Genomic DNA, 10,373 nt, shown 5'->3' on the forward strand with positions numbered 1-10,373 from the left:
GGTGGTAGAATGGGTGTGGGTTAGGCGGGGTCTTGTGTTAACTGTATAAAAGGGCCATGAGTGTAATAGTTGTCAGTGCTGACTTTAATTCATTACTTTACTAAATAAAATTTGAAAGTTCTTCGTTCCTGACGTGGTGAGTTTGATTCAGTTAATTGTGTGTCAAGACGAGGCAACACTAATAAAAAAGTAATTCAAAAAGTAATTAAGAAATGAGGCCTAGCCACCTTTATGTCCACATAAGCCACATTGCAATTCTAAGCATACAGGAAATCCTTCAGCCCCAGCCACCCAGTTTACCAACCAACCATAAAACTGTCAGTTCTTGCAGTCTGCTCATGAGGAGAGCTGTTTGGAAAACCTGTGGGCAATCCCACAATCTCTCCTTTGTCTGGAAAGATTTTGACATCCAGGATCTGTCCTCTGGTCAGTGTTCTCCCCTATAATGATGTCTCTGTTCCTTTATGGGTATCTAGCTCACCATGTCCTTATAGGTAGTCTGAGAGCTCTTCCCTTTTTTCTTAGTGCTGTTGTAAGTCATAGTGACCATAATAACTGTAGGCTGACTCAATACAGATTTCTTAGTTTCAAAGGTTTTCCACCAAAATGTCTATAGAGTACAGTAAAAAGCAAGATGGAGACTGCAATGGTTTAATAGAAGCTTCAGTAGTTTTTTTGTCTGTGTGTGTTTGTGTGGCACATTAAAAAACAGATAGAACTTTCATTTCACCAATGCATTTGTGAACTTGACTTTCTTTTTTAACCATATTCTATAAACATCCCTGCTTCCCTGATACCTCAAATCTCATTTCATTTGCCTTGTTACAGTCAGTTCAATACATGTAATAAGTAGTATGCAAGGCATGCAGGACTATCTAGGTTTCATGATTTATCTTCTGATTTCCCTGGATTTTCCTTAATGATATTGTTGCACCATTAACCCCTTCCAAAGGAACAAAAGTGTGGCCTTGGTAAGGCCACACTTGGAATACCACATCCAATTTTGGTCACCACGATGTAAAAAAGATGTTGAGATTCTAGAAAAAGTATAGAGAAGAGTAGCAAAGATGATCAGGGGACTGGAGGCTAAAACATATAAGGAACGGTTGCTGGAATTGGGTATGTCTAATTTAATGAAAAGAAGGACTAGGGGTGACATGATAGCAGTGTTCCAATACCTCAGGGGTTGCCACAAAGAAGAGGGAGTCAAGCTATTGTCCAAAGCACCTGAAGGCAGGACAAGAAGCAACGGATGGAAACTAATCAAAGAGAGAAGCAACCTAGAACTAAGGAGAAATTTCCTGCCAGTCAGAAAATTTAATCAGTGGAACAATCTGCTCCAAAACTGGAAGTTTTTAAGAGGAGACTGGACAGCCATTTGTCTGACATGGTATAGGGCATGGGTATCAAACTTGTGACATCACGTGATGTGTCGTGATGTATCACTACTTTTTTCCCATTGCCAGCAATGGGGTGGGCGTGGTTTTGGCATGACACATCCAGCCCGTGGGCCTGCAGTTTGACACCCCTGGTATAGGGTTTCCTGCTTGAGCAGGGGGTTGGACTAGATGACCTCCAAGGTCCCTTCCAACTTTATTATTATTACAAAATAAAGAGTTTGCTTAGGTAGAAATAATTTGTAAAGGTGGAGGAGTAGCTCAGTGAGGTGGACATCTACCTTGGCTGTGCAGAATCCCAATCCGATCAGTTCTTAGATTTTTTTTCTTATCCGTAAAGTTGAAATGGGAATACAGTTTCAAATGAGATCACTGAATGAAATAATGTGACATCTGTGACATTTGTTTATGTTTAAACAAGAATAGAATTGCACTGTAATTATATATGTCTGTGGTTCTATGTGGTTTTGTCTGCATGTCTATGCAAATGCACACACATATACACACACACACGTGCACGCACAGAGAAACACAGAATTCTCTAATTAGTTTATATGCAACCAGCCATCATAATATTGTGGGAATCATCTTCAGATATTTGCCCAGACAGCCATCTGTCTATCTATTTAGCAACTGAAAATTCCTTTGATTTTTTCTCCTAAATGGACATATAAACTTGGCACTGGTGTGTGTTACTTGTAATGTACAATACTCACAAATGAACAAATTCTGGAGGCAGCAAAGCCTGTGAAGTAATCGCAAAGGCACCAGGAAACCATGATCCATGATGAATTGTGGCTTTCATCAGACCTGCCCACCTCCGCCCCCTTTTTCTTCCTTTTTAGAGTGTTGTTGACTCACACTGTTGGTGGGAACATGTTTTCATTTAATTTCCTCCTGCCCACATATGCAAAAAATAACAAACCCACAATGATAACTCTGCATTAACAAACAGCTTTCGTATTTAACACACTGTCATCTGAACAGCAAAACATCTCCTGATAAACCACACCTAACTAACTACACGATGTCTGGCTTTGTTGCTTTCTGGAGGGTTCTGTTGTGTATACTTTCCTGGCAGAAAATGGTAGAACCAAAAATAAATTTTTAGTCAAAGACTACCTAGCAATAATGTCACACATGTCATAACTCAGCCTAATTACCATACTATTCAATTGTTGCCTCGATTCTATAAAGCTATAGCTGGCTGAACTATGTACAGTATGTCCAGAAATAAGGGGCTGTGGAAAAATCTTGCTTCATTATCCTCCACTGAGATGTATACTCCAGAAATGAACTCTCTCTGCCCTGTGGATGCCCTGCTCCTCTTTGCATTCCATAGAACAATCAAAGCCAGCCATACTAGCCTCCAAATCTCTGGGATCTTTTAAGATGGACTACAAAGAATAGTCACTGCAAGTCCAAATCTCAGTGAAATGGTATGACAAGAGAACAGATCTAAACTTTCGCACTTTTAGAATGCCATCCTCCTTTCCAGTGGACAAAACCAAATCCAGAGCATGACCTGCCACATAAAAGAAATAAAACAAAACGTTATTCTGTCACTGACTAGCTGTCTTTTCTCTAGAGGATGGTTATAAGAAATACAAAAGGACACAGTTGTCTTCTGCAAAAAGTTTATTTTTAAAGTGTGAAGAGCTATGACAGCCCCAGGATGCTAGATGTTACCTGTATTGTGATCTGAAGGTATATCTGTCCTTAATTAGATTCTAAAAATTGGATGAATGAATTTGCTTAACTTCCTTTAACAGACTTTTTTTAAAAAATAAATTAATAAATGCATTCTAAAAAAATCTCACATATTTTTATAAGTGCTAAGCTACCCAAGAACATTTGCAGAGTTTAGGATTTTGCATTTTTCTTTAGTTCCTTGGAGTACCTGGAAATAATTATTATGACAAATGTTTCCAAATTCATTGAGGTAAATATTTATAATTGTCTACCAGATTAATATAAATATTAAAAGGTAGTTAAAATACTTATGAAACTTTGGGAAAGAAGCTGGAAAGAACCAAAGTTACTAAAATAAGAGTCATTCAAAGACTGCTATGTATTTTGAGTGATACATTTAAGTTTTTAAAATTCAAATTTCAAACAATTAAACAATTATATATATAAAATCACATCAGAACTCCAGAATTTAAATTTTAGGGTGTTTTTTTTTAACCTCGTCTTTCCACATTAACAAATATTTGGCCCCACAGCACAGATGTATTGGTGTAATGTTCTCACTAATCTGGGAACTAGTCCATGAAATGTCAGCTCTATTCCTAACATTCATCATTCTTGGATGATGGCCCCATACTTTTTCTACATAGTATTTGCTTGTGTCATTTCTACCTACTCATTCATGTCACAAACAGAATAATTTCCTCAGGATTGCATACCTTCAGACTGTTGCACAATTTTCCACCAAACTCATATTTGGTTCATCTATTATTTATTTATATTTCATTTTTCTAAACCGCTCATCTCCCTCATTACCATCATTTACTCCAGCTTAACATATAGCTATCACCTACATGGTATGGATTTGTACTTTTCAATGTACCTACAGAAACCTAGTTGACATCAATTCGTTCTTTCTTACATATTTTCTTACATAGCTCTTTCATTCATAAGGAAACCTACAGCTTAATTTCCCTGGATGCATTCCTCCATCCCTCATGGCCAAGCCACCTTCATTCAGATCTATTGCCTCATTCCCTCTCATTTAGTTCCACAAGCACACAACTTATTTATTTTTCTTTCATTAATTTCTTGACTTTCTAATTTATTCTTATAATAACCCGGGCCAAAATCTTCAGTATGACGTGGTGGATACCAGGTGAACCCATTATTATTGACTTCCAGAGAAATGTGAAAACTGAAGGATGATTGTGTTCCAGATCATGTACTGCCTGTGACTGAAGGTGCTTCTTGAAATGTGAATTGATACACTTTCTCTGCTCCTATTACCTCTCTGGATATGTGTCACCATAGAACATCTTTGGATTGATAATGACAGGCCATCTGCAGATATTCCATAAGTAACGTCTTTTTAATCAACAAAACTGTATAAATTAATATCTGAAAGTATGGTTTGTACATGTTGTTTATTTTGCTTCTACAAATGAGACCTCAGCTTTTGGGACTTGGCAACTTGAACAGAGAACTGAGTCTCATTCTGTAGGTTGCAACTTCTACCAAGCTTTGTGTTTTGTGTGTGTGTTTGTGTATGTATGTGTGTGTGTGTGTTGGAGTTTACTCTGGCACATACTTAACGGCAAAAAAACCAACCTCTGAGAATTATGGCTAGGTTAAGATTAAGGCAACTAAGGATCAGAATAAACAACCACTATATGTCCATAAGTGAGTGCATTCAGAAATGGGTCTGCTGCACCGGTATGCTGTGATATGGCACTCTTTGTTCAGTGTGATCAAGGGTATCAACAGGAAAGCTAAATCTGTGCTGTTTACAAGCTTGCCTACTGCTGCTCTTTTCTTTGTCAGCTGAAAAAGTCTATAGATAATTTTCCATTCAGTAAATCACCATCAGCCACTGCAAAACAACAAATAAAAACTCCCCAGCATGGTAAAGAGGAATGAAAGGTGTTAGATTAAGAGGAGCTACCATATTATATACAGTTGTATGTATATGCTATAGCTATCTTGCTGAATGCAGGTCCTTGGGTAATACCCATTTCAGAACTAAAGTATACATACTGTATGCTCTGGATAACAAATCCATAATCCATAGGGAAGATACATAAATTTGCTATTTCCATGAAGTCCATCCTTGTGGAATGGTCAAATCATCGTTCATATCATTTAGTGCCAGTCTCAGTGCCACAAGTTCTTTGAATGTGACTGATGGACCAACTCAAAGCTTTTACTGATTCTCTTTCAGCCCTATAAGGTCATGTTGTTGTTAATTGCGAAGTCGTGTCCGACCCATCGCGACCCCATGGACAATGTTCCTCCAGGTCTTCCTGTCCTCTACGATCTTCTGGAGACCATTTAAGTTCACACCTACTGCTTCAGTGACTCCATCCAGCCATCTCATTCTCTGTCGTCCCCTTCTTCTATTGCCCTCAGTCTTTCCCAGCATTAGGCCCTTTTCCAGTGAGTCCTTCCTTCTCATTAGGTGGCCAAAATATTTGAGTTTCAAATATTTTGTTTCAAACCCCATGGACAGTACTAAAAGGATAAGGTCATACAGATCAGGAAATAAATTTCACAAGAAAACTAGTACTATACTTTATTGCGAAAGGCCATGGTAACAAATATTTCAAGTGATTGTATTTTCTATTCCTTTCCTCTTTTACCCTAGGGACTCAGGAGGATAGCCAGCTTGAGTCTGTTTCTAATACTTTCTCTATGTTTTCAGCCAAATCATGCTTATGCACCTGTTTTTAATGGATTCTAGATAGCTTTTCCAAGGTCATCTCCATGGCTTCCCACACTCTTATGTAGAAGCTTCAGATGCCTGCTGGCCTCACATCTAACTATTTAAAGAACACTTAGTGCTTAATTCACGATCAACAGTCTATACAATTACATTACACAATGAAAGCTCTGTATAATGTAATTATATATAAATCCATTCAGCATACAAATATGTCACTACATTGCTTGAAAGTAGCACCTGTAGGACAGACTTTTGTCAGATAGGGGATGATCTTCATTATGAGAAACATAAGTTGAGTCTTGAAACAGCCAAGTGAACATGGATTTCAATACTGAATACTAAATTAAAAGATACAGCCAAAAAGGTACTCCTCTTTAGAGAAGTTGTCTTCTTTAAGTAATTAAGCCAATGCATCCTCCGCTGGCCTACAAATATTAAAACAACAAACACCCTTTTATCTGAGCAAATGACTCAATATTTTGCTGTCGCCAAAATATTTCTGTAGCCCTGATAGTTTGTATTGGCAATTTTTTTTTCAATTAAATCCAGATGCCACCAGTCCATGCAGTCTTATGTTTATGAAAGATGTCTAGGTCATTAGTTAATCTCTCCAGGGTTGTGGCACAACATTCCTAGTGGCTCCCAACAATATACAATCAGTGGTTTCAGTCTGCCAACAAAATGAATATTCATTTCTTCAGCATGTGAAAAAGATCATTGTGCTGCTAAAATGCCAGCTCAAAGGTTCAATTTTCCAAGTAAATCTACTCATGAACATATCATTCTTTGGCATTGCTTGGTAAATGGTTGTTATTCATAATGTTCAACATACCTGTATCTGACCTTATTGTCAATTTTTCTGAGGAAATTTGGAGGAGCTAAATTATGGTGGAACTCTCTCTGTGTGCGTGAACTTTATTTTTAACAGGTGACAGTTGTCGATCTTTCTTTTAAACAAATGGTCCTGCCAATGCTTAGCTTCATGGCTTAGGAAATCAAAGCTAGATAGAATTATGAGATAAAGGCATTTCCTATATAATCATATATTAGATTGAAGTAATTTTGAAATGTGCTGAGATCTTTTGATAAAGTGCTGATAACTGAGTGGTAAATATAGGAAAATAATAGCTCACAAGACTCGTGAATTAGAATAATTTTCATATGCACTTTTCTCCAAAGATCATTTAAATGTTTTAAAACCTTGAAAAAGTCCTTCCTCCTAGTCTCCCAAATTTTTAAACTAACCAATGTGATGTAGAGGTGACTAGAGTGCTGAATTTGGATGTAATTCTCAAATTCCCATTCAATTAGAGAAGTCATTCAGTGTTTCTGATCCTGGCCTAATCTACATAGATGCCAATTGGTCTGCCATTTACCAATATTTCCATGTTACAGAATAAATGGGGATTCTAATAAATGGGGTTCCAACTTTCCATGAATTATTTGGTCTGATATAATATTTGTTGATAAGATATTGTATCACTCACTAACTTTGCTTGCTCTCAAAAATCTAAGTGGAATCAAACCTGAGAGAGACCATCCGAATGTACCAGGCTTTAAGAGTTGATCTCAACACAAAAGACATTCATTAAAAAAAATCCCTGGTGCTCAAATGTTTCAAAATTTTCCCCATAGCTAAGATTGCGTATATGAGTTCCATTATTTTCTATGATTGAGCTGAAGATAGGCATGTACAAATGTGCAGCTTTGCAAATACTCTCTTCTGTTTTTCATTAGGGAACTGATGCCAAGAACACTCGATGGCCAGATCACCATGGAGAAAACACCCAGCTACTTTGTCACTAAAGAAGCACCAGCTCGGATCTCCTCTATGTCAAAGGACACCAAGCTCATTGTGGTGGTGAGGGACCCAGTCACCCGAGCCATTTCTGACTACACACAAACCCTTTCCAAGAAGCCAGACATCCCATCTTTTGAGAGCCTGACCTTCAAAAACAGGACTACGGGTTTGATCGATACCTCCTGGAGTGCCATCCAGATTGGAATTTATGCCAAGCATTTGGAAAATTGGCTCTTGTACTTCCCACTTGGGCAAATCCTTTTTGTCAGTGGGGAGAGACTGATCAGTGATCCAGCAGGTGAGTTGGGCCGTGTCCAGGACTTTCTGGGCCTCAAGAGGATCATCACAGACAAACATTTCTACTTCAACAAAACCACGGGGTTCCCATGCCTGAAAAAGGCGGAAGGCAGCAGCAAGCCCCACTGCCTGGGCAAGACGAAAGGACGGACCCACCCCAATATTGACCAGAAAGTAGTACAAAGGCTGCGAGAATTCTATCAGCCGTTCAACATGAAGTTTTACCAGATGACTGGCCATGACTTTGGCTGGGATTAAGGGTGGAAAAATAGTAATTTAATCATATTAAAAGGAAAAAATATATATTTTTGTACATATCAATAGAGATGGAAATCTAATATTTGTGCTAAAGTCTAGTGATTCCAATTAATATTTTTATTTTAATGCAAACATATATTTACTTCTTTTGTTATTCAAGATTTATGATATCCAGTTCCACAAATCCAGAAGACTGCCACTTAATTTATGGATAGAATTGTTGACTATGAGACCTCACAGAGACAGAGACTTTTATTTTCAATATGTTATTTTTGGAGTTTTTATAAAATAATTTGGTACCTCAGTCTGTGGATTCTAATATCAGTGTCCAGATAGTTTTTGTTTTTTTAAAAATAGCTTTAGTCAGTCATGTTGGTAACCAAATAATCAGGACTGAAAGACATTTTTTCCTATTTGATCTATTCTACTTGGTCAATTCATATGATTTAGACATCTGCATTGCTAAAGTGGATGACAAGATATTTTCAATGAGTTTCAGGGTAAAAAAAGTCACTAAACATTTCAATTCTTTGTAAACATTACAAAATTATTTATGCATTGGATCCTCATTTGACTTAATAAGGACATTAGAAGAGCAGCCTCTGACTCTCACGAAACCAGATTTTATTCAAAGCTGCAGGAACAGCAGATAACATTTTAGCTCTGCTGAAACATTCTAATTTCCTACTATGTAAAGATGCTTTTCTGTTTGTATTACTAAAGCTAATATACACCCTTGAGATCGGGTCATTAGGCAGTTACTGAAGAGTGATGTGAGGCCTTTTCCAAACATGTGACCCCCCCAAATCTAGATGTTTTCTCAAAGAAGATCCAATATCCAAACTAATTAAGATAAAATATCTTCATTATAGTTTGAAATGCATTTCAAAGCATTATTCGACTCACCCACCTGTTGTCTCCATAAAGCCTTATATTGGCTCAGATTTCCCTGCCCACAGTTCAGTGACAGATGGGCTGAGTTGATGAGTCAACAGTAGGGAAAAAAAAAGAAAGCCAAGTCATTTTCCCTATCATCTCTCCCACTTAAGCTCAAGAGGTCATTGGGTCATCAGTCGCTACCTCCAACCAGCCAGGATAACTTTCTCTCTCAGCTCAGAGTGCCCAACTCTCATCTTTTTTCTGAAATTGTACCATAAAACACTTGAGTAAATATTTTATAGCTGCCCCAACAAAGAAGGGAGAATATTTTGTTGTATCTCCAACTTTTATGTCTTAGGTATTTCTGAGATTATGATTAATCCCAAATACAGTTATCACCCACTGGAACAGCTGTGGCTCTAAAAGACAAAACACTAGCAGCAGGAATATGGGCAAAACCTCTATTACCATATGTTGCTTTTTCTGGGCTCAAACTTTCAAGTCCCATAGAATGTATGCCACCCTACAAGCACCAGGAACTATAGCACTTGTTTAAAAAATGGTTCATCCCACTGTTCCCTTCTTCCACCTCCACCCCCCAAGGACTGGAGCAATGAAATTATTCTCAATTAAAATTTACCCCACCAAAGTAAATTGAATTTGCAATTGGCCTGGCACTTCTGTACCAAATCCTAGACAATTGTTTGCTGACATGACAATCTACAGTAATTACAGATCTAGAATAATTAATTGTCTCATTGTCTCTGTGATTATTTGTACCATTGTACCTTTCCACATAGAATGATGCATCTTTTGATAGTTCTGTCAGGTTCATAGTTGTACTTGTAAAGCCAATCTAGAAATGACAGTGGCTGATACATGTCTTATTCCATTTCTATCACTTTACTGCTAAAGTAAATGCTGAGGAAACATTCCCATCTCCAACACCTTATTCTTCACCAATCTATTGCTCCAGACTGTTTTCTTTCACCTCATAGTTGGAACTAGAAAGGCTTAAAAGCTGATGGAAATAACTTTCAGCAAAGTAAAATGCAGATTAGTCTATTTGTTTATTTGATTATTAAAGGAACATATACCACATTCTGAAAGCAAATGACCGACAGACACTCCGCTTCATCTAGCTTAGCCTTAATTTGATTTTTCAAGTGTGTCTCACTTTTGTTAAAAAAAAAGTGATGTGTATCAAGTGAGCATGTGTAGCTCTCATGCTTGCATAGTATATCCCAGCAAAACAATTTAATGTCATGATGAAACATAGGACTTCACTATGTAAGAGTCAGAAATTGTAATTGCAAATGAATCCCTGTTC

At 37.5% G+C, this 10,373-nt stretch overlaps 1 protein-coding gene across 1 annotated transcript in view; it reads left to right on the forward strand.

Annotated features, from left to right (window-relative positions):
* LOC120306620 (heparan sulfate glucosamine 3-O-sulfotransferase 3A1-like) overlaps window positions 1-10,160 on the forward strand; it is an 89,070-nt gene extending 78,910 nt beyond the window's left edge. Inside the window, exon 2 of the mRNA XM_039340207.1 lies at window positions 7,546-10,160. Coding sequence (XP_039196141.1) covers window positions 7,546-8,164 — 619 coding nt within the window. The 3' untranslated portion in view covers window positions 8,165-10,160. The remainder of the gene's footprint in view (window positions 1-7,545) is intronic.
* The last annotated feature ends 213 nt before the right edge of the window (window positions 10,161-10,373 follow it).

The sequence above is a fragment of the Crotalus tigris genome, unplaced genomic scaffold (assembly GCF_016545835.1).
Source record: "Crotalus tigris isolate CLP2741 ecotype Arizona unplaced genomic scaffold, ASM1654583v1 scf7180000017742.2353718, whole genome shotgun sequence".
NCBI classification, from domain to species: Eukaryota; Metazoa; Chordata; class Lepidosauria; order Squamata; family Viperidae; genus Crotalus; species Crotalus tigris.